Genomic DNA, 24307 nt, shown 5'->3' on the forward strand with positions numbered 1-24307 from the left:
CCACCCAGGGAGGCTGAGCCCAGGCAATCACAGATGGTGACCAGGAAGAGACATAGAATCATAGAATCATAGAATATCAGGGTTGGAAGGGACCCCAGAAGGTCATCTAGTCCAACCCCCTGCTCAAAGCAGGACCAATTCCCAGTTAAATCATCAGACCCCCGTTCCCAAGAGGCTTGGGGCAGTAGGAACAGCCCCCTCCCCTTGGAGAGTGTGCGGGGGTGGGGGGAGGGAACGGGGATGATGGCCATAATGCTTCCCCACGCACAAAAGCCTCACACAGAGAAGGTGTTAAACCAAAATACCACTCTCTCCCTACCCCCGAGCACTAGCAGCTGCACCAGGGACTACCCCCAAACCGCTCCAGCTCTGGGAAGCCGGACCTACATCCTTAGAGCTATTTAGGCACTGCACTCCTGTTGATTTCAATGCGGACTCAGGGCCTAAATCCACGTGGGAGTTAGATCCCTCTGCGGAGCAGGGCCTTGGTTTCTCCCAAGAGAGCAAAGAATGGCTGCTGCTTGCACAGCCCTTGTGCAGGGGCGTCACACGCCGCGGGGTAGGGTCCTGTCCTTTTGAGCGGTAACTACGGGCAGAACAATGTAGCCTGCCCAACTGCTCTCCAAGGCAGCGTCGGGGCAGTGCTGCTACACCAGCCTTTTTACCCAGGTTGGCAGCACTTCACTCCCATCAAATGCCCCCGTCCCCACAGCTGGGGAGTCAAGGCCCACTTCAGTCTAGAGCAGTGAGCAGCTGGCTTGGCAAGCCAGGTTGCTTTGGAAACCGGCCCCATGGGGCTTCACAACCTCTGTTGTTTCAGAGTCGCAGCCGTGTTAGTCTGTATTCGCAAAAAGAAAAGGAGGACTTGTGGCACCTCAGAGACTAACCAATACTCTCCCCTCCCCTTCCCTTTGCATAATTGTGTTGCTATTTAATTAATTAAGGCAGCTGCAGTAGTGTGGGTCTGATTGCCCTGGAAAGCTTTTTCTGGCAGGTTTAAGGGGATTGGCTTCAAATGCGCTGCTGATAGGGTGCCCTTGAAGGGGGCCTCGGGGCATCCCAGCCAAGACTCCATGGGGGATTTGGGGAGTCCTGCCAATATTCTGCCAGGGGATTCCAGCTCATACCCTATAGAGAAGGGTCTCAGGGGGATGCTAGCTGATTGGGTCTCTGGAGGGGCTTTCCAGGCCATCCTGTTTGGAGGGATCCCCTCTTTGATTTGACACATGGACTGATGGGTCTAAACTTCTCGATGCTGCCAGACTGAATGGACAAAGGGACAGAGCCATGAGTCTGCACTGCCCAGGCCAGCATCCTGCCTTGGCCTGGGCTTTGCAATGAGTCCAGTGTGTCTCGCCGGCTGGGATCGTTCCCTCAGACTCGTGGTCAGCCCCTCAAGTGGGCTTGCTGCTACTCCATCTGAACTGAGCCCCTCTTCTCTCAGTGAGCCCATTCCTGCCCATCCATGCGTAAGGAGGCCACAGAACCTCATCCTAAGGAACGCTGAAGGAGCCGGTAATGGGGTGGCCTGTCCCTTTAAGGGTGGGCGGCCTGCAGCTGGTCAGCCCTGCCTGCCACATCAGGGATGGGGCGTGAGTTCATCAGTAGAATCAGCTGGGTAAGGAGGGGCTGAGTCTATAAAGAGCAACAGGACCCTGCAGTGAGGGGGATGTACAGGGAGGAACCAGTAGAGGCTCCTGCAAAGACAGGGGACAGTTGCTGGGCGGGACTAGGTTACAGGCAGGAACCCTGTATCTTTAGGGAAAAGGCTCTAGGCAGGGAAATTTACCTGGGAGGCCACAGTGGGACAGACTGGGAAGATAGACTTGAGGTGGAGGCAAGAACTTTATTTTGGGACTGATATGTAATGGTAATAAATTCAGCTCCAAGTAGAGATGGTGCTGACCCAAATAAGAGGAGTTGTGATAGTTTGACTGAGCTGAAGACAAGGGAAACTGAGGCAGGCTGCCTGCAGGGGGACCTAAGGCCAAGAGGGGGTGCTACCCATTCACAACTGCAGTTCCTATCATCCTTCTGGATTACAATTCCCAGAGGGCTTTCGTTCTGAGTTGAACTGGTCCTGTATTGCATTGGCAAGCCCAAGCATTACAAACAATCATGAGCCAGCCCTCTGAAAACAAACAAACGGGATTGGCTTAAAAATCATGAATATTTTTGGTAAAGTTTGGGTTCTTTCTAGTCCCTTTCTGGGTCAAGGTCTCAAGCTTTTCTCCATTATCAGAAAAGCCCGACACTTTAATTTTTAAATGTGATGAGAGAGTCTCCCAGAAGTGAAGGACTCCGGGAGCTGGAGCTTTAAGGAAAACACCAAAAAGCGTGAGAGTTGCTGACGCTGCTGTGGCCTGCTTGGGAAAAACCCTTTGTGGCCGGATGGAAACCTTCCCAAATGATGCGACGGCCTCCTCGGAGCTGCTTGCTGCAGTGTGAGGGGACAGCGAGTACCAGCTGTACAGACAGTGTGGTGCTAATTGAACTGTTATTTTTGCATCAATCTCCAGTCAGCACTTTAATGCAGGCAGGGTGCATCTCCCAGTGTGGACTTTCCCCTGCCCCACGCCAGTCTTTCCCTGGAGCTGCTCATGTGAGTCATCCTTTAGCCTGCAAGGTCCCTCGCTAGAGAATCACCAAACCATTCCCTTTTGCTGGGTCTGAATGGATGGTGGACCTTTCGCTTTGGATCTGAAGGACCCAATTAAACCCTGCCAGAGTCCTGAGGTCGCAACACTTGTCTCTTTATTAAACTGGTAATACGTTACAAAGAAGGAAAAAATAGAGAATTCTATATACAGCATTTTCCAAGACAGCTGGGCTAGATGGCCGGGGGCGGGGGAAGCTTTTTGAGGGGCTGCTGGATGAGATGTTCATCACCAAATGGAGGATGGGGTGGAGACAGCTCATTGCACAGTTGGTGGGATCTCTGTTGGGAGAGGCGGGGGTAGGAGGCGATTCCTTTGTTGTGGAGGCAGAACTTCAGGAGATGCCAGGCCAGATCCTCAGCGGGTGTTCGACCTCAGTGGAGGGATACTAATTTACCCGGCTGAGATCAAGCCCCTAGACTCTCTGCTGTTGATCACTGGGATTTGGCAGTGGAGACTACAGGCTGTTTGGATCATGGTGTTTCTAAAGTGGGAACCAGGGTCTCGTACGCACAGGACAGCGCACGTTCAGCGCCAGGTGAACACAACTGATCGCTAAGGAACAGTCTAGCTGGGCAGTTGCTTGACCCTATGCTCCCACTCCAGACTCAGCCAGTTTGTTAGCACCCTGTAATCCCTTGTTCGGAGTCACCGGTCTCTGCTGGTTCGATGCACATGGCCCGGCTGGACGCTTCATGATGCACCTGCTCCACCATGGAGTACGTCTAGGAATGAAATAGCCCAGCCCTGCCTCCTGTGATCCCTCTAGCAGGAAAGTGTTGGAGCAAGGAGGGGCTGGCTCTCTCTCTCTCTCTCTCCCCTGGTTTGATCTATTAGGATAACTGGGGAAGGGGAGGGGAGGGACTTTAATTAGGGCTGTTAGTCTGGTTTCCCTCTCCCAACCCCAGGCTCCATCCATGAGGGAGGCACTGGATGCACCTCCAAGGGTGTAACTTCCCATCAGGGAGGAAACTGTGGGTGTCATCCATCCATCACATGGCTTTGTGCAGTCTGGGTAAGAGCCCTGGGGATGGCAGAACCTGGGAGCTTCCTCCAAGGAGAAAGCAGAGTCAAGAATTACTCCATGGAACCAGTGGGGGAAGGGACAAAACATAGGAAGCTTTGACTGGTATCTCCATCCAATCACGACTGACTCCAACAGCCAATGAGTCCTTGGAACAAACGAGCCCATGAATTAGCTGCCAGAGCTGGGGTTCTGCCCTGGGGATAGGCCAGGAGCGTTCCTGACTAGCCATCATCACTTTCCCAGAGCTATAGTCGCTGGAGCAGCAAATAAGCCACAAGGCTCGCCCAATATGTACCCGCCCAGGCCCCTGCCCAGAGTCACAGAAACCTGTGGGAGGGGTCTCCCCCATCCCGGCAGAGACGAGCGCCAGGTGCTCTGATATTCTGAGCATTTGCCTTGAGTTCCCTTCAGGCCAGGCACCTAGGCCAGGCAGCTTTCTGGGAACCAGGCAGCCCTCCAAACCCGACCCAGCCCATTGCCTGATTCCCAGCAGGGCTCTGTGCGTGGAGGGCAGGCCAGGGATCGGGGCTGAGTTTCCAGCTTGGTACAAGTCTAGGTACTTGGAGATCATAAAAGCGCCAACTCCTATGCAGAGTGTGACCGATTCCAGCTCTCTCCTTTCCAGCGGCCCCCAGCCATCCGGCAGCAGCACGGCGCGGGCCTCGAGCTACACTCAAACTGGCCGCTAGCCTCGCCCTGTGGCCCAGCGCGGCCCGCACTACGCCGTCAGGTGAGGGTGCCCACCAACCCCAAGGGCTGGGGGGGATGGGAACGTCCCCTAAAAGTTACAGCATTAAAGCTAACTGGGGCCGAGCCAGCCTCTCCAGGAGTGGAGAAGTGTGTGTGTGGGGGGGGTCCAAGGCTGAGACAGCCCCCCCCACATCGTCCAGAGGGGACGCACCAAGGACGGCAGGGCTCCAGGCTGCCCTCCCCCTCCTCCACGTTCCCTACTTCTCCGTCCACCCCCGCATAAGGCTCGGGATGCCTCGGCATGGGGTGGCGCTGGCTCAGGTGCCCGCCTCGGAGTGGCGCTGTTGGCGTCCCACAAATGGAGGGGGAGGGGCATCCCACGGTCTCCCCCTTCCTCTCTGGCCCACCACCCTCCCACCCACCAGCCTCAGTATGGGGAGAACTTCTGCCGCTCCGCTTTCTTGGCGCCGTTGGCCGTGGAGATCTTGGTCGTGTAGGTGGCGAGGCTGCCGTTGTGTCCCGCGGCCGAGGAGGGGGGCAGCGTCAGGAAGGGGACGGGCTTGAGGCCGATGAAATTGGACAAGGAGATGGCATAAGGGCCGCCCAGCAAGGCAGGAGGGGGCGCGGCTACCGCTGTCAGCGTGGGGCCCGGCGATGGGTTGAGGGACTGGGAGAAGGTCATGCTGAGGTCAACGGGGCTGGAGATGGGGGGCGTCTGGGAGGTAGATTTGGCTGTCTCTAAACTGGAGGAACAAGGAGGGAGAGAGGCAGTGAGACGCTCACACAGAGTGGGGCTAGAAAGCAGGGTGGGGTAATACCCTCATGCATGTAACACCAACACCCTGCAGTGGGGATTGAACCCTTCACCTCTGGCTAAACGAATGGGCTTCTGCCAACCTGAAAAAACAGGTCCCCTCATTCAGAGGTCGTAACTGACTCATAAACTCCATCCTATACACCACTTAGCCACTAGAGAGCAACAGAGAACCATGCCATGTAATGGTGGGTTACACACACATAGCTACATGTGGAGTTACGCCGGTTTGATTTAGGGATTTTAATCTGAGTTAGTTAAACCATTGCCAAAATTTGTGCAGGTGCTCTTAATGCAGTTTAATTTAAGCTGTTAGGAACTGGTTTAAACTAAGCCAAAATAAACTGCTTTTAAGACAAACTAAGAGCATTCACACAGGGGTTTGCACAAGCTTAACTAAACTGGTTTAATGAAACTAGTGCAACCTTGTGTGGAAATGAGGCCATAGGCCCGTCTGTCCTGACAGCTCCCAGCTCAGTTTGCATTACAGGGCTGTATTTGCACCAGAGGCTTGTTGCGAGATCTCTCACCAATGCAGACGCCGGACATATCAGCCTAGGCAGGGCACCAGGTTTTATAGCTGATCCGAGCAGGTCTAGAGGGGTCCCTCACCTGCCCTGAAAGGCAGCTGCTGCACAAGCAGTGCCCAGGCATGGGAGTGCAGAGCAGTTTCTGCCGCTGACGCTGCAGGGGAAGGCAGAAGGGACTGCCCATGCTGTGATTTGGCCAGACCTGGGATCTTCCAAGCGTCAGGGCTCAGTTTCACATCCCTTCTGAAAGGCAGCAAGAACTGGGGCTGGTCAGAAATTTTCCATCAAAATACCTAGCTGGGAGGCTGTGGTGCATCATGGAAGAGGTAGTCTGGCCCGGGAGCCTGGCCTAGAGAGGCGAATGGGAGCATGAGGCATCCGAACTACAGCTCCCATGAGACACTGCTGCGCGTTTCTGAGTCAGTGCGGGGGGACCCATTTTTGATCCCACTCTAAGACGGGCTGGAGAAAGGGCCCAGGAGTAGCTTCATCCCAACCCAAGGCTCAGGGTCAGGGTGCGTTGGTCTTTGACGCTCCAGTCTTTGTGCATGTGTAAAAGCACCCTTGCCAGCCTGACTGGCAGACACCCATCATATAAGCAGGCAGAGCATTGGGACACCGCACAGATTGTGGAAGAGATGGCCACTCCCCGCCCCCCAGTCTCACTGAGATCCCAGCTCAAGGAGAAGGAGTGACACAGAAGTTTGCGTCTGCTGCCCTGCAGACCAGGGTCTAGGCTGCTGCTTCCTCTGGCCCTCCTAGTGGGGGTGCTGGCCCTTACCAGGCTGTGATGAGGTACTGGGCAAGAGTGATACTGACTGGGGTCCCCGTGATGGTCACGTGGCGCTCGCTGGAGCCCTCGCTCTGGTTCCCGATTTTGATGTGTGCTCCAGACATCTGCCGGATCTCACTGATCTTGCTGCCCTGGCGGCCAATGATGCAGCCAATCAGCTGGGGAGGAGCAGAGAGGGGTTAGTTTGGGGGGGCTGGGGTGGAAGCAGCAGCGCTGGACAGAGTGGCACCAGGAGAAGGACCCGGAGTGCCCTTTGATAGCGTGACACAGGAGCTGCTCTGCTCAGCCCTGTTGTTCAGAGTGTTTCAGGAGTAGGGGGAGTTGCTTTCTTAACACCCCATCCACTCTCAGCTGCCCAGCAACTGTGCCTGCCCCTCCCATCGCAGGGCAGCACCCAGTGTGGCCCTGCAGGCGTGGGCCTAATGAGAGCACTGAGCACAGGATGCTGCTCCCCCAATGCCCCTGATCGTGGAACAGGTTACCCCTTGACTGCCCAGCCTTAATGTCCTCCAAGGCTCCCATCCCCCACATCCACTCTGTGCTGCCCCCCCCCATGGGTGTAGTTCCATGTTCTCACCAATGTGGGGCAGTAGCGAGTCTTTGATGCTGCACTTTGTGTCTTTTTAAAAGGCCTGGGGCAGTGGCTGGGGTGTGATGGCTCTAGGGGGTGGGGTGCAGAAAGGTCAGCACTGCCCTCATGCCCCTCCCCCACTTCCTGCCAGCTGTAACAGAGGTGGCTCTGTGCTTGGCAGCCTGCGCTGGCATCTGGAGAGCAGCCCTGGGGCACCGGTGCCTGGAATGAGGCTGCGAGGGTAGGCGTGGGTAGCTCTGGCGCATTCCTTTCTGCTGGCGACCTTCCCCCCGCCCCAGCTCTGCTCTCTGGGCTGCACTCCCGAAAAGTGGGACTGTGGGCACGACTAAGGCTAGGCTGGCCAATGGGGAGGGGGCTTAGAGGGTGGGTAACCCTTTTGCTGCTGCACTTTTGTGCCAGGGGGCAGGGCCTCCATAGTAAAGGCTGAAGCCTGACAGGATGGCTGGGGTGGGGAGGCCCTGCTGTCCAAAGCAGGGACACTGTCCCTTTACGTTGAGATTTGATCACCAGGGTAAGGCAACAGTGAGGCTTTGCCAGGGTCCCTGCCTCCCACAAGGTGAAGCAGAGAGGAGCCCATGCCTCGATCCAGATATCTCTGCTGCACAGAGCAGGGGGAAGCTGGATCCGGGATGTGCCTTTGCCCCACTCCAATGCCAGGGGCCAGCAACGGAGTCTGGTCCCCATGCTCCTGGTGTTCGGGAGGTGGGGCTTTTTGGGAGCTGGGATGGGTTGGGGCCATTCCCTTCTGCGCTTTTTCCCTCTGACAGTACAGGCTCGCTGCTGAGGCTCCGGGGCAGACATTGCACTGGCGGGAATGGGAGGAGGCGCTCTCAGGAGAGCGATGGCAACTTACGTCATTGGGCACCAGGAATTCCTGTGAGCTGTTTTGGGGGCTGGCGTCCAGGCCTGGCCAGAGAGGGAGAGAAAGGGCAGTGTTGCTGGGGCTCTGCTAGTGATTCCCCTGCCTCCCTCCCCTCCATGCTCTGCTCCTGCTAAAGGCCACTGGGCCCCGGGCACAGGGAATATCATCTCCTGGGGCTGGTCCATACCGAGCTGGTAGGGGTGGGGCTGGCCAAACATCCCAGACACCCCTCCCTTCCGCAGCCTGCCTGGAGGGTGCTGGCCACCCCAGCACCAGGGATTGGGGTCCTTAGGGAGAGTCTAGTGGAATTGGAGGGTTTCCCCGCAGGGCTCTGGACTGCTGGCTGGCCCCCTCCTCCCTCCAGCTGTCTTGTGAGCAGCAAGCTGTGGTCAGCTGAGAGGGCAGCAGCTATGGGCCCTCTCCCAGCACACCCAACCCCTGCCATCCTCCGGCGACATGGCCCCAGATCTCCCCATACTGGGAGGTGCTGAGCCACTGCAGGTCTGGGGCTTTGACAAACAGACTTTGTTTCATGACATCTATTTGGTACTGTAGAATTGGGTCCCTCTGCCTGCCTGGGTCTGGCATAGCCCGTGTTCGTCAATGCCACCCCCTGGAGGTGGGCAGAGCGGATGCCCCCATTAGCCCACAGAGGATTTTGATGCTGTGCGTGCCCTCCAGGAGAAGATCACCTGCTGGGAAGGCGGGGTGGGGTGGGGCTGATTTCCTTACCTGGGACCAGGGAGGGTGCCTGGCCCAGAGAGGTGAAGGCAACGGGATGCCCGGAGAGTTGCTGCAATTTCGTCACCTGCCCCCAGGGAAGAAATTAGGGGAATAAATGCAAAAGCTATGTTTAAAGAGTAGCCAGGTCACCCACCATCCAGCCCTTTGGCTGCCAGTTGGTCGGACCCACAGTGGGTGGATGGGACAGCAGAACCTCCCAGGACAAGGCTGCATGAGGTTCCACCGGCCAGCTTGGCCATGCCTATGCGGGCTGGCCCTGAGCTGCTGGCCCACGGAGACGTGCGCCCAGTGGTGGGCGGGCCTAGCACAGCTGGCAGCAGAAGCAGCAGGCCCCTGGCTCATTGCAGGTGGAGGTGGCTGCATGGAGAGGAGGACACGGACATCTCCCTGCAGGGTGGCTCTGGGAGCAAGGGGCTTCCGTGCGGTGTGTCTGCTGCGTGGGCCCGACCTGGGGAAGGAAGTTATGGGGGAGGACAGGCATGGAGACTCGACATGGAAACATGCCCCAGAGATGAGAGAGCCCTGCTGGGAAGACAAGGGAAATGGAGGGACACACATGGGAAGAGATGGGTCCCTTGGGATCTCCTGGCACGGCGGAGCCGAGATTGAGCCCCCGTGCCGAGGAGGCAAAGCCGGACTCACCTCGGCTTGAGGCCCCCCGCTGTACTGGCCCTGCATGGAAAAGCCCTGGGGACAAAGGAAAGCGGAGGAACATCAGCAAGGCGGCCGGCCAGGATGGGAGCACCAGGGGTTGTTCTGTGGCCGCTAACAGTGGGGTATGAGAACGTTCTCCCTCCTCCAGCCCCCAAACCAGGGCGTTCCTTGCTAGCCAGCCCCAGCCCTGTCTAAAGGCCGGTGAGATCAGAAGCCCCCTCATAACTAACACTGCAGAGGGGTCGCGAGGAGAGACGTCTGAGAAGGGCAGAGCTTCAGGTAATGTGTCACCTCCTTAATAATAAACAGGAATAGAGGAAGGCGGTCGCCTGGGGGCTGGGTGTGGGGGGACCTCCTTGGTGCAGAGCTGAGGGAATCTGAGGCGTTTTTGCTTGGGAAGTTCCTCCAACACCTCCTGGGGCTTTCTGGGCTGGGGTAGGGGAGGCCACGCTGCACATCTAGGGATTCTTCCCATGAATTTTCCCCATCCTTCCAGCTGCCCCCTTACCTGGCTGGCCGAGAGGAGAGCCGTCCCCAGGGAGAGGCAGGGATGGTAGGGAATGGTGGCCCCTTTTGGCGGCGACTGAAGAGGGGAAAGCAGAGGAGAAATCAGCACGGTCTTCCAGGGAGACCAACCCCTTTTCCCACCCCCATGCCCAGCCTGGCAGGTGGCTACGTGCCATAGCCTTGCCCACTGCAGGGGCCCTGCCCTTGGGTTGGGAAACGGCCAGTGGCACTGAAGTCGGTGGAGGGCGAGAGGCTGGCTGGCTCATGCGTTGGCATGGTGTGATGTGTGCCCAAGGCCTTGTGTTCAGTGGCAGCTAGGGCCACATCATCTCATGGCGTCAGGGTGGTAACAGGGGAAAGAGAGGCTACAAAGCAAGGTGACCTGCCTTTCAAGGGACAGCTACACCGGGGGCTGGGCTGTCGCATCTCCCCCAGCCTCGGCTGGCAGGATATTAAAACCACCCCAGAACGTCTTGGCTCTGACCCAGCCTTGCCCTGGCAGACGGTAGGCATGGGTGCAGTGGGGGATGGCATTGCTGGGAGGTGGCAAAGCTAAGCTATTGCACAGCAACTTCCACGACATCCTCCCAGAGGGCAAACTTTCAGCAATAGCTCAGCCACGAAGCACAAGGAAGGAGGCTGCCAGGAAACCAGGCCCCTGGATCCTGCCTCCCACTCTCCAGCATTGGGGCAGAGGGCCAAGTCCATTTGTCTAGTCCCCCCGAGGCCGACACGGGTACCTCCAGGATGACGGCGCAGATCTGCCGCACGCACTGGATGATGGCGTCTGGCACGCCCGAGACTGTGACCGCCCGCTCCGTGGAATTGGGCAGCAGGTCTCCTGCCACCTGGACCTGCGCTCCCGTGGTCTGCAAGGAGAGACGCCCCCTTGGCAAATGGCTGTGTGTGCACTAAGCGGCTGTCCCCGTTCCCTGGAACAACGTGGGATGGGCAGCTAGTGTTGGTACCGCCTGGGTGGCAGGCTCCCCGCACCCTGCACACCCACTGGAATCAGGAAGGCAGCCACGTGGCCAGTGTGGGCTACACCTTTTGCATGGCCACCAAAGGCGTTATCACCGCTGAGCTTGCTGCATCCAACCTCCTTGCACTGGCATGACCTGCCCCTCCTCCGCTGCTGGGGCATTCCTATGCTCGCCCCAACTGACCAGCAACACCCTGCTGGCTCTAACAGCCCAACCAGGGTGCTTAGCAAGAGGGTTTGTTTGGGGCTGAGGTGGGGGCAGGGTAATGCTGTCTCCCGCAGCAGCAGCACCCCCATCAAGGGCGGTGCTTTCCCTGCCCCTGTCCTGTGATGGGAGCCACGCGCATCACAGGCACATCTACCTCAGTCCAAGGACTGGAGATTTCATGGGGCTTCCCCACGAATGGGTCAGCTTCACATTTTTAAAGAGCCAGTAGCTAGCGTGACAGCTGGGAATTGAACCAGGGACCTCGAGAGCCGAGGGTAAGTCTACAAGGGACTTGGAGGGGCAATTGCTGGCTTGAGCAGGCTCGCCCGTGCACGCAAGGGGCTAGCTACCCTGAATAGGATCTGGTCTGAAACCTTCAGCACCAGTGTAGACGTACCCTAAAACGTGAGTGACTACAGTGAGCAGTAGAGCTCCACTTTCCTAGCTGGGCCTGAAACAAACTCACATCCTCTGTGGCTTGGTCACAGTGGGCAGGAGCTGTCACCCAGACTGCCCCGCAGGTTACACAGAGTGTCTAGGACAGACATTCAGGCTTTCTCTTTAAAGGAAGAGGCTCGGGGATCATTTCACAGACTCTGCTGTGCACCAAACTAGGAACCACAACAGCCGGACACTGTGGCATGAGAAACAGGAAGCAAAACTGACCAGCCTGGTTCCATCCCTCCAGGGGAGAGATGTGCAGAAAGTAAACAAACAGCCTCACTAGGGAGAAGCAAACGGGTTTTGCAAAGTGCCCCCAGCCCTTACCTCCCGGATCTCCTTGATTTTGGCACCAGCTTTGCCAATGAGAGAACCGCACTGGCTGGCTGGGATGACCAGCCGCAGTGTCACTGGCGGTTTGGACACAGCTCCTCCGTTGGTGGCTCCCGTCCCCAGGTCCTGAAATGAGAGAGGTAGAGCATTGGAATAGAATGAATATCACCAGCCTGGGGCCAAAGGCCATGGCTTGGTGCTCTCAGTGGAGCCTGTTGAGGGGCAGGGGCAGCACAGAGCGAGGGTGTCCCTATTCCCCCTCCCAGAGCGACGAGGCCGTGCTGCTCCGCAGAGACCATCTTCAGTGTTCAGGTTGGATCTGTGTAAATACAAGCCCAGGCAAATGGCTGGCTCTGTCTAGATCAGTTCTGCATGGAGCAGTCCCCATACAATCAGCCTGAATAACAGATCCCCGAGAGACCAGAATCTGACCCCTCTGGAGAGCAGAGATGCTCTGGGTTGAGGAGGAGCCATGGATTTCAGTTTAAAGGGGTTGGCATGTTCTGTTGTATCTCTTGGGGGCCCTCCAAATCACCCCCGTCTTTGGCCCTTCATTCTCAGCGGACTGGTGCAGTGCAAGGTGAATACAGGCGTGGGGGTTGGGGGTACCATACCTCCTCCAGTTTGAAGGCAATCATGGAGACGGCTCTGAAGACGGCATCCGTGGATCCTGTGATGGTGGTGATCCGCTCAGGACAAGATCCCTCAGAGATGGTGATCCGGGCGCTGCTCTGAGAAAGCAAACCAGACCTCAGGGTGAGAACTCTTCATAGGGCTATCTAGCAAAGCCTCTAATCATGTCCGTTTCTGCCAGCCCTCTCTTTCTGCTGCATCCTGGTTGAGATGGGGTGACACAGGTTGACACAGTGTTCCAGCTAAGGGCTTTCCTTTGAGTTGTACAATAATTTCTGTATTATCCTCCAGCCCATTCCTTAGGCACCCCTGTTGTACATTGAGTGGATGTTTTCACTGAGCCGTCTAGGTCTTTTTCCTGACAGTTTATTTAGAAGCCTCCCACATGTGTTTGGACTGGAAGCATCTTTTTGATCGGTCTTTGTACAGAGCCTGGCACAATGTGGTCCCCATCCATGAGGCACTACTTGGGTGCTGGAGCTTCTAGGCATTGCCACAATAATAATAATCATTCATTCATTCATTCATTCATTCATCATAATTAATGGATATTTCAGATTAATCCCTCCAATTTACATTACTTTGCATTTGCAGTGAAATTGAGTATTGGCAATCATGTTGCCTCGTTTCTTTTGCGTGGTTAGGTCTCAAGTTTCTCAGTTTCTTCCAGTTGTAATCTAAATAATTTGGTGTCATCTGCAAACTTTGCTCACCCTGCCTTTTCCAGATAATTGAAAAATATAATAAACAACACAGATCCTAGTGAAGAACCATGGGGACCCCTGCTGTTAATGTCTTGTCAAGATGAATGTTGGCTGATTATTCTTACTCTGTTCTCTCCCTCGAGTTCTGAGCCATGACAGTATTTTACCTCTCACCCAAAGCCATGTTTGTTTCCTTAATAGCCTCTTGTCAAAGGCCATTTGAAAGTCCAAATAAACTATATCAGCCAGTTCCCCTTTATTCACATGACCTGCTCAGCCAATACCAGTAGATTAAAGGGGTGTCTTTGGTTACACTCAGCATAGCATGATCATGGAGGTGCTTTAAATTAAATTTCTGGTTCACATTTCAGCCAATTTACCTGGTACCAAAGCAAAGCTCCCTGCCCTGGTTCTCAGAATCCCAGCAGGACCTCTGGTATAGTAGATTTGAATGAAAAATTTCACATATTTGCTAGCCACTCAGCAACTTCATTCTTAAATCCCATCAGAACTCTTGGGTATCTACCATCTGGGCCAGATGACTTGCTGCTCTTTGATGTATCCATCTGTTCCCGCATCGGTTCTTTAGACATCTCAGTCACTGATAGTACCTTATCTTTCTCACCAGAAACGAGTAGGCCCATGGAAGGTATTTCCTCACCCTCCTTTGTGCTGAAGACTGATGCAAAGAAATAATTTCGTTTCTCTGCAATCTTCTCATCATTCTTAATTGCTCCCTTTGCCCGTGGTGGTCCAGCGACTCACTGAGGGTTTTTTGTAGGCTTCCTGCTTCTGATATATTTCAAACTTTTCTTGTTATTTGTTGCTGAGATTGTGGCTATTTGTTCTTCCCTCTTAGTTCCTTTATTTTTATTTCCCTAATTTGGCAAGGTGCAATATATTCTTGCCTCTTCATCTGACACCAGTGTCCTGTTCTGACACCAGAGACGCCCTTGTGCTGAGCAGTAGCAGAGGTCTGGGGCCTTGCAGGTCGGCTTCTAGTGGAGAATTCAGTGATGTGGAGTCTGGGTATACACTAAGTGTAACTTATTTTATTTACACCAGTCCTGAACCAGGATGGTTAAACAGCGTGCAGGTAAATCTCTGCTTCCAAGAATTTCATTCCAACACCAGTGCCTGGTTCCCAGGGAGCAACTCTGCCTTGAGAATTGACTCCAGTCAGAGCCCAAGGCAGAGCACATACTCGTCTGCCACTCATGCAGTGTCCTCTCTCTTAAAGCTGCCTCTGCACAAAACCTTTCAAAACCCTAAACTATCACATCTCCCTAAGAGTCAAAACTTGCTCGCCTGCTAAAGAAGAGAACCTGGAAGGCTATGTATAATGGCGCCACCTGGTGGCACCATCCTTAACCATACATTTGAGGCTCCGCTTTTGCCTTCCCTGAGTCTCCTGGGGCTGAGTGCTCTGGTGCTAGGCAGCAGGCTCACCCTCTGGGAGTGTGTGCCCTGTGTATGTGGAGGGGAAGGCATCTTCCAGTCACTTCTGTAGCTGATTAAGCCTGGGCATAGGCATCATTGGGTTGCCAGGTATTTGCGGCTGCAGGGCCAATGTGGTGTGGGGGTTATAGGAGGAGGAGGAGGGAGGTTTGAAGCGTACTCATGAGCCAGAGGCAGCTTTGGTCAGTTGCACGGGACATAGCCTGGCCCCGTGAGAGAGCCCAGGAGTGCGAGAGGCGCCTCTATCCCCCACCACTTACTTGTTCCCGTATCCTCTTAACGGTCTCGCCTTTCTGCAGGAATAAGAACAGGGAGGGCGGTTAGATTCCCACAGCTTCCGCGAGACTCCGAAGAAATGCCCGGGCTGAGGGGAACACCTGCCTCTTACCTTGCCGATGATGCTGCCAACCTCCTGCGGAAACACAACGAGAGACGAGCAGCCCAGTTAGGAGGAGATTAGCACACAGGGTACCCGCCCTAGAGACTAGGCGTGCCCCTTAGAGGCAGCAGGGCTTGTTCTGGAACTGCAGGTGGAGGGACCCCCTTGACTCTCATTGCCATCGGTAGGCATTGCTGCAAGCAAACCTGAAGGTCACTGGGACAGACATTAGCACCAGGGCAAAATGCCGTCTCTTGTTTTGTTTAGTCTCTTGTTCTTTGGCTGCGGAGCATTTCCCTGCTGGGCTGATGCTCACTTGGGCTTTGTCCAAGGCCCTACACTGGTTTTCAAATGTGGCCACCAGGGGCCTCCACAGCCTCCTGGGCAGTGCTGGCTTGCCCTGAAAAGTGATATTAACAAACCTGCAAGTATCACTTTTCCCAGCAGATTTACTAGCTAGCTAAGAGGCTGGGATAAGTGATACTTGTATGTTTGATACTCTCAGCTAGCTACTAAGTGTGCTGGGAAAAGTGATATTAACCAACAGACAAATATCACTTTTCACAGCACTAGTTTTACGATGAAGTCTGCGCAAAAACAACAACAAAAAACCTTACATCAATAAATGACAATGATTTGGATGTGTAAGTGAGCACATGGATTTGTTTTTCCTAAAGTTAATGAAGTATTTTAGGAAAACGTGTCAGTGGGGCACCAGCAAGAGTTGGCGGCTGAACTCTGTGGCCACCAAAAAATCTGTTGTGAGAACTCCTGCCCTAGCACAATGAGCTCAATTGCGTGCGCATCTCTGGGCAAGTTCAGAGGCCCGTGCTACACCAGTCCCTTAAGAGGGGCTTTGCCAGGAACAGTAGCTGCAGAGCTGACACTGAAAAGGCTGCATGCAGAGATGTGTCCCGGGTGGAAGGGCAAAGAAAGGAAGGGTGGATTTTGTGGTTCTCTTAGAAGATCCATACAAGCATCAGCAGGGGACCAGAAAACTCTCGTGTATTTTAAAAATGGATTAAAAACAGAAAATTCAAGACATGCTATCGAAAACATGAACTTTAAAAAAAAGTAATATAAAAAAACACATTGACAGTGTCCCTGTAACTTAAATTCAGCTAGTGGGTTTTTTGTTTGTTTGTTTTTAAATTTAACTATCTAGCTCTCTGTCTGCATCGTTTAGGTAGGTAGATGGTGGTTGTAGCCCAGGTTAGATTTTGGTGCACTTGTAATCGCTCCCTGTTACACAGCCATGTGCAAAAATAGTAATTTCCCCTCTCAAAAGTTCCCAGCAAATCCTTGCTTTTTTCCCTGGGCAACTGCCCTGCCTTGAGTTTTGCTTTTTTCCAAAGCCTGATCAAATTAATCCTTTGTTGAACTGAAACTTGACGTTTCTACAGTTTTGCTACAAAACGTGATCTCGGCCTGACATTCCGATGAATGTTTTGTGGTTCTGCTCTAAAATGGACCTCTGCTGGAGCACAGACGTCCCAGGGTCAGGCTTTGATTGTTGTTAAATGGGATTAGTTTTGGGAAAGCAAAACGAAATGTGAGCCCTGCAAATTCAACACCAGCTGTCTGTCTGAGCCCAATGCAGACCCCAATCGCTCATGCCGCTCCTCTGGGCCAGCCCCAGGGATCGCAGCCTGAAGGAGCCTTCTGCCCCAGGGTAGAACTTCTAATGTTGCTTTCCCAGGAGAGCCTGGAGGGAATCCCAGCCGGAGGGGCACACTTACCTTCCCGTGCATGAGCATCCGGAGTGTGAGAGTAATGTTGAGCTCCGGCTCCTCCAGGCTGGTATCTGAGCCGCTCATCCTGTCTGGCGATGCCATGGTATAGGAATGCATGAACCAGCTTCTGGGCAAACCAGCACCCGGGGGCTAGTAGGGAGCCAAGCAGCTAAATCTGCAGAGAGAGGAACATCACTGGGTTCAGCAAGCCCCTGCGTGGTCCTTGGCCGCTTGCTTACCCACACTACCACTGTAACCCTGCTCTGCAGGAGGCTCGCGGTCAGTATTGCAGCAAAGCCCAGGCTGGCTGGGCAGCCTGTGGCTTCACCCCAGCTCTCCCAGAGTGCCCTGCAGAGCCATGAGATAGATGCTAGGACAAAGCATGCGAGCAAATATGGCAGCTGGGCTGCACTTAGCACTGAACCCACACACGGCCCTGAGCCTTAAAGGCCGCGTGACTGAGCCAGGGCATTAGGCATTTGGCAAGATATAGCAGGGATGGCAGAGGGGTCGAGGTGACTCCTCTGCTTGTCTGCCAGCGCCTTCTCTCTGCAGTGTTCAGTGATTGCCCTGTTCAGACTCTGTCTGGGTAACTCAGCCCTTAAAGGAACAACCTCTTCCTCCAACCCTCCCCCTTAATCCCCTTCTTTTAGGGATCCTTTCTATGGGGATCCCCTCCTCCCTAAGAATTCCCCACACCCTCCCTTCGCTGAGTTGTCACCCTGTGTCTGGAACATCTGAGATCGCTCATGGCAGAGCCTGTCCTCTCTCTCTCTCTCTGTGCACCTGTGCAAGGGGATGGCCCTGGGTAAGTGATTTATAATAATGACCAGGACTGGAATACTGAACAGAGCCTGCATCTCAGCAGTGGGGTGGCCAACAGTTGCTACCCTCCGGTGTGGCAGGCATGTGCTGAGTTGGTGGCATTTGCCCTGATCCTAGGCAACAAACGTCCAGCTCTCAAAAGCAACGGGCATGGCTGGCACTATGGGGCCCACTTGGCAGAGAGGCCAAGGATTTGATGGGCCACACCCACTCCACATGGCGCTCTGTCTCTATCTCATGGTCGCTGAGCCACAGATAGAGGCTGAGGAGGCCCTGACTGCCGGGGCTAACCCAGGTGTGTCTTTTAGAGGCTCCTGCATGTCAAACCAGCTGGTCTCAGGTTTGATCCCTGCTGCTTGACGAACCAGCGAGGAGCGTCATGTTACACATGGGGCCGGGCCAATGCTCTGACCCCAGACGGTGCAAACAGCTGTGTAACAAACTGTGTGAGCTAATGTATATTAAAGAACGGTAGAGAGGCAGCTGTTGTACATTTAGTTGGATTATGAGAAAATGTCAAAGGGACTTTTCCTGCTTTCTGCTGGTGGCTTGTTGACATGGCTTTTCAAACGTTGCTAAAACAATGGTAAAGGTTGTAAAAATCAGAACTGTGATCTGCACCGGCTCTACGGCAGATTCTTGGGCTGCGTAGCTAACAGGGCAAAGCAACCCAGACCAACGCGTGATTTATGAGCCAGGTGCAGATCTCCCCAGTGAGACACACTAGGGAAGATGGATACTGTCAGACCAAAACTAGCCAGTAAGTCCAAGGGCCCAAGAAGCACATAAGTGAGAATAAGACCGCTGTTGTAAGAAGCAATAGAACACAATGAAAAGCCCGCTAGACCGAGGAAGGAGGAGGGTAGCAGTGGTTAAAGAAAGATCACTAAGGAGGTACCAATGAAGAGTGTTAGCAGAAGTAAAAATGTATCAGTTAAAAAGCTTGTGGGTTAGCGTGTATGAAACGCTCGACTAGACTGTTTAAAGCGGAGGTTGTTTAATAACCTGCCCCAGGTGATGTCATGAGACAAGGTGGGTTCAAAAAAGTGGGGAGGGGGATGGAGCAACGCAGGAGCCAAACCAAGGGCCAGCATAGAGCTAACGCTGACAGAAGCAGGCTCCCTGTGTCCCAAGCCTGGGCATTAGGCTCCTGCTCCGTCTCCTTCACTTAGGCGTTATGCTTGAGTAAGCCGGTGCGATGTTGTGCTGAAATGTTCTTATTAGAGCTTTCAATTAGTTAAGCTGAGCAATTGGTCCGGACTGTGCTTTCCACCCACTGGGGTGGCCTCCTTAGGGGGCTGAGGAAGGGGTGGGGCAAGCATGTGGCCAAGGCCTGTCCTGAACCTGAGCTGTGGCTAGAGGACTTTGGTCTCCAGGCCTGGCAGTCCAGACCCTTCCCCAGCACTACGCTCATCCAGGGATTAGCCGAGCAAAGGGGCTGGCATGAGTCTAGGGGGAGGTGGGTCGGTGAGCTGGGGAAGGGGGTGAGTTCGAGGGGGCTGCCGTGAGGAGACGCTGCTGACAGAAGTTGTGCCAATATCACACTGGGGAAATGAGTGGGAGTGCTGGGTGCCTGGAGTCTGGGGGTGTTTGGAACCTGGGTTTTAGTCCAGCCTACACAGAGGTGGGAGGCTCAGAAGGCTGCAAAGTTTGTTTTGGAATCTGGTTTGTATGCTGGCCCCTCATTCTCCGCACCCCCACCCCCGATCTGTTTCCCCAGTGTTGTGCCCTGGTGCAGTCCTGGGGCATGAAGGGGTAGCAAAGGCAGCTGATCTGGGAATAGGGGATGTAGCCAGGGGCAGAGGAGTGGCAGGGGCTGTTGCAGCCAAGTGTAAGTTAGAGCAGCCCTGAGACAATCAATTTAAAACCAGGAAATCTTCCTGCTGCTCTGACTTGCACGAGGGGCTGGGCCAAGGATCTGGGACGGTGGCTTAAAGCCTTCTCTGCCTCTCCCCGTCCCTCCTGTGCTAAGTGGAGCATGGCCGAAATGGACGATGGGGCCTGCATCCGTCAGGGGGATTGGGTCTGGGTCTCTCCCTAGGTCTGCTGGGTTCTGTCTGCACTGGGAAACCAATGTACCAGAACCCCGGGCCCTAGAACACGCATGGTCCTGGGTGGGAGTGTTGCCCCTTTCGCAGATAAGCAGGGGCTGGCTCACGTTCTGCACAGTGCCAGCAGTGGTAGGTAGCTATGATGGCGACGGGAAGGACGGAAGGGGAATCCAGCCTCCTCTTCAAGGGCATAAGCTGGTGGCCTGTTGCAGGGGCCTGGCAGGATTCCCCCTCTACCCCATGGACAATCAGCGGGTGGATTAGCACATCTCCCTGCCAGGAGAGATGCTATCGCTGAGGAGGAGAAACGGAGTATGGCGTTCTGCTCACCTTCCTCTGAAGCATCAGCTATCGGCCTCTGATGCAGTCAGGACACCAGATGGGATGGAGCGTTGGATCGGTCAATCTACTGATACCTTTCTCTGGGCGTTACTGCCCTGGCCTTTGCGGCTGTGGCTGGCAGGAGCGCATGCAGGTCCGTGGGAGTGACTACATCTATCGGGCTGGGTGAGCACCGTCCAGCCTTTGCAAAGTCACTGTTCCGGTAAGGAGAGGTTGGGCCGTGCCCTGCACTGTGCTGGTGGCGGGAGGATGCTCCAGGGGAGAGGGTTTGTGAGTGGGTGTGTCTGAGCTGTAGGGGATCCGAGTGACATCACTTAGGTGAGGAAGGCGGCGGGAGGGGAATGGGGGGGGAAACGGATGGGTGGATGGGAAAGGGCAATCCCTTAAATTATGGGTTGACTAAGCCAAAGGCCCCCAGCTACATTATGGCTGGGTTCAGCTTCCCTTGTGGTGTCAGAGGCCTTCTCCCAGCAGGGCTGCAGTTCACCACCTCGACTCATCAGAGTTATCCTTGCTTCACTGCAGGCTGTTTGCGCCCTCTGTGCTGGCTCCAGTCCCTCTGTAACCCCTCCCTTAGCTTCCCGGGGCTCAGATCCCTGTCGCCTCCGCTGTCCTACCTGGGAATCCGGCATCACTCCCTGGGAGCCATCCGGCTCATCAGCGCTGTCAGCAAGGCGACATGCATGGTCCTACCGCTGATTTTGCCTTGACCCAGCAAATAGTGGGGCTGGCCTGTGGGGGTCCCCAAGAAAGCATCCAAGATAGTGGATGGCAAGAGAACACTGGCAGCTTTGCAGGAGCGGTGACTGAGGCTCTGCATGGCCAGAGTGCAGTGGGGAACAGGCTGATTGTCTCAGCGGTTTGCTAATAAAGGGGCTAAAGAGAGAGCACGGAAACAAGGAACACTATTAAAGCCAGCGTTGGGATTGTGAGTCACCTGCAGGGGAATTTACTGGCTGCTGCTAAAGGTTTCACCAAACCTATCAGGCCAGCTCCTGCCCCCACTGTGCAGTCATGGAAAGTCTGAAATGCCAGGGAAGAATCGCAGCTCTGCTGAATGGGGAGGCCTCCCGGCCCATCCTCCACGCTAAGGAGAGATGCTGTTCGGAGGTGCATTACGGGAACTGGTGTGTAAGGGAGGGGGTGTGACGCTGGCCATAAAGGAGAATCTGCTGGCTCCAAATCCTGTGTGTGAGAGACACGTGTACACGCACATGTGCTCCTTGCCTTGCTGTTGGCTTAAGGAGCAGAATTCCAGCCCCTCGCTCCCCGTGTGCAAAGCCTGTTTTATGCAGGGTCTGTTGGAGGGCAGCAGGATTTAACACCATCAGAGCTGCAATGTTTGGGTGATTGTGGCACATGCTGTGTATCTGTTATGGTTTTGCATTCTATACTCTGTAGCTTTAATGTCTGAGGAGCCTGCCTGCTTGCCAGTGTCACTTTGCAAGGCAGAGTTAATGCTGAATGTTACAGAGAAGACCTCTCACCTCTTCCCCTGCCCCCTCCCACCCCTTGAGACTTTACTTTTGTTCTTTCTTGGGGGTTTTTGTTTTATTTTTCCTTAATCTAAAATAAAAGGCCAGCTGTGCCATAGTACGGAAGGATGGTCTTGTGTTATGGCTTGAGACTGGGACTCAGGAGATCTGGGTTTAGTTCTTAAAATCCGTCACAGCCTTTCTGTGTGATCTTGGGCAAATCCCTTACTCTCTTTGGCCCCGATTCAGCAAAAACATGTAAGCATGTGCTAAACTTTAAGCATGTTCTCAAGTCCCAACTTCAGGGACGTACATCTGTGCTTTAATGCTTTGCTGAATTGAGGCCTCCTGTGCCTCAGTTCCTCATCTGTAAAATGGGAGTAATAATCCTCCAACCTTTTGTCTGTCTTGCCTTTTTAGTCTTCAGGGCAGGGACTGTCTCTCACTGGGTCCTGCATTCCAATGATGGGTTACCTGTGGTGAATTATAAATCCTTATAAACAGGATCTATCTATGGGCTACATCAGAGCTTCTCCTGAACGTGGTATGAGATTTCCTCGCAGACCAAGCCATTGGTGCTTAGAGCAGTGTTCAGCTTTGCTTTCAGTAAACCCTCCCTTGGGGTAATTTTCTGGTTCTGATTGTGTGGCGAACCTCTGAGGTAACCCAAAAGAATCGTTTTCCTCCCCCGCACTGTCTTAGTAAAGAAATAGACACTGCAGGGCACATCCCAAAGCTGCTCATTCTCACCAGAAATCTAGACACCTCCATACACAAGGTCTTTGTCGGTTGGCTGTGCTAGGAGTGGTACAGGAGCTGGTGACTGGGCTGTCTCAGTTAAAGGGAACACCCCGATATTGCTAAAAGATGGCTTGACGTGCGACTAGCAACTGCTCAGGTGACTGAGGTGGGACGGCTTTAGATCCTCCAATGTGCTTTTCTCCATAGATCTCGTTTTCCATTTCAATGGGGAGGCTGACCCACTGTTGGTTAGTTTTCATCCTGATTCTCAGCACTAGCAGGATTGTGATTGTGATTGAAGGAGCAGGACTGGAGCCCCAGTGCAGCCAAAGACCTGCTCTCTGCCCTAAGATCTCACAGTGCTGTCCTTCGGGGGCCAACGCCTCAGCTGGTATAAATCAGCATCGTTCCTTTGTGGTCAATAGAGCTAGTGTGTCAATTTACAGCTGCTGAGGGTCTGGTCAAGGATTACCAGCCTTGCCAGGAACTGTTGAAAACATTTAAAGTGCCATCAGGTTTTGATTGAACTCCCTTCCACCCAGGCCCTTATAAGTAAACCTACATTTGGGACCACTCCCTGGTTTTGACAATATCCCTTTAGTTCTGTGTGCCTGAGTCTCCACTGCCTTGAGCAGACATTTACACCTGGGTAAATTTATCCTTGGGCTCATATAGTATTTTGTACCCATTTTGCACTCACCGTGCCAGGCAGCTTCTGGATCCCCCTTACCTTGGCTTATCTGACTACCTGGGAGTTCCCCCTTACTGTCAGAGGTGGTGTGGCTGGCTCGCCTCTGCACTCCAGCTATTTTTGTCGGCCCTTTAGGGCTGTTGACAGCTGCACATAAGTTAGAGCAGCCTGAGGCTGCTCTACCTTGCGCTGGCTTGCCCCAGAATCTAGGAGCTACACAGCCACTTTTCCCTCCCCACTCTTAATCTGGGCCAACACAGATGCAGCACAGAATGTGGAGCCCTGTGCAGGGCAGTGAATGACTACACAACATGACAGACCATGCAGCGTAGGCTGGACTACAGCGTGTCTAAAAGATGCCTTACGAAATGAGCATATGAGATAAAACTCTGGGTTGATCCCTTTTGTATCCGTGATCAAACAGTGAAACACCCAAAATAAAGACAGCCCTTGAGCAATCCAAGCCAGCTCTTACAGGACATGATAGGGGTGTCTAGTTACTCCCAAGCAGACCTCAGGCAAAGTTGGATGTGTTCAGGAAAACTGCTAGCTCTGTACCTTCCCCATCCACCCAAGCGTATTAATGACAGGCTCCTGGAGTGCTGGGACACAGCAGCTGACCGTTGTTTTTGTGCCACCAATGCTCAATTGCCAGCGTGTCCCTTTGACACTGGACACACGTTGATTTCCCGCAGACTGAGCCTTGCACCCTGTGTGTCTGAGCACAGCGGCTGTTGTTTAAGAACTTCAGTTTGTGCAGGGCTGTATCCTGCCTGGCCATTTTCCTATCCCGTGCTGCCAACCCAGCTCCAGGGTCAGGGATAGCCAATCAGACAGCTGCTGCACACCCAGGACCTGGGAGAGCATACGGGTGGGCGTTCCCCGCAACAAAATACTCCGTTTACTCCCAGTTAAAGCAAGTCTCTCCACCACAACCACAAATCCAGGGAATCGCCAGCTAAGACATCCACCAGTCACATGTCCTCTAGCCACATGCACCAGAATAGCACGGGCCTTGATTTTCAGAAGTGCTGAACACTAAACCCTCCACCTGATGGAAGCTGGAGAAGGTCCGTACTTTTGACTATTGGGCCCAAGCAACCCAATCATGCACATGCTTTCCCACTTCCACGCTCAGACCGGCATCATATCAGCAAGTGTAACCTGCCTGCTGCACACTGCAGCATTTGACTTTGTTTGGCTTAAGGCACAGGAGAGGAGCCATGGGGAGAGGATGCGGATTGCAACTGGCGTACTCTGTATCTGCCCATCTGAGCAGGGCAACTCAGCACCAGGGGGCCTAGAAACACCCTGACGTAGAGCGTGGTCATTACCGGACATGCTCAGTAACTGTTTCTGAAGCTGTAGAAAGAAAAGGAGGACTTGTGGCACCTTAGAGACTAACAAATTTATTTGAATTAGTCTCTAAGGTGCCACTAGT

The 24307-nt window shown here is 54.1% G+C and overlaps 2 protein-coding genes across 3 annotated transcripts in view; one reads left to right on the plus strand and one right to left on the minus strand.

The window, feature by feature from the left end:
• Positions 1 to 24307, plus strand: part of ABHD14A (abhydrolase domain containing 14A) — an 83147-nt gene that overhangs the window by 21412 nt on the left and 37428 nt on the right. The gene's annotated exons all lie outside the window — the stretch shown is intronic.
• The window catches only part of PCBP4 (poly(rC) binding protein 4), a 33380-nt gene continuing 11805 nt past the window's right edge, over positions 2733 to 24307 (minus strand). For both annotated transcript variants that reach the window (XM_048857662.2, XM_048857663.2), the window contains exons 2-13: positions 16748 to 16916; positions 15018 to 15041; positions 14890 to 14922; positions 12449 to 12565; positions 11829 to 11960; positions 10611 to 10739; positions 9872 to 9946; positions 9352 to 9396; positions 8698 to 8773; positions 7957 to 8009; positions 6500 to 6669; positions 2733 to 5117 (exon numbers count right to left, since the gene is read on the minus strand). In XM_048857662.2, the coding sequence (XP_048713619.1) occupies positions 4802 to 5117; positions 6500 to 6669; positions 7957 to 8009; positions 8698 to 8773; positions 9352 to 9396; positions 9872 to 9946; positions 10611 to 10739; positions 11829 to 11960; positions 12449 to 12565; positions 14890 to 14922; positions 15018 to 15041; positions 16748 to 16858 (1281 nt within the window). In that variant the 5' untranslated portion in view covers positions 16859 to 16916 and the 3' untranslated portion in view covers positions 2733 to 4801. The remainder of the gene's footprint in view (positions 5118 to 6499; positions 6670 to 7956; positions 8010 to 8697; positions 8774 to 9351; positions 9397 to 9871; positions 9947 to 10610; positions 10740 to 11828; positions 11961 to 12448; positions 12566 to 14889; positions 14923 to 15017; positions 15042 to 16747; positions 16917 to 24307) is intronic.

Source organism: Caretta caretta, chromosome 7 (assembly GCF_965140235.1).
Source record: "Caretta caretta isolate rCarCar2 chromosome 7, rCarCar1.hap1, whole genome shotgun sequence".
In the NCBI taxonomy this organism is placed as follows: Eukaryota; Metazoa; Chordata; order Testudines; family Cheloniidae; genus Caretta; species Caretta caretta.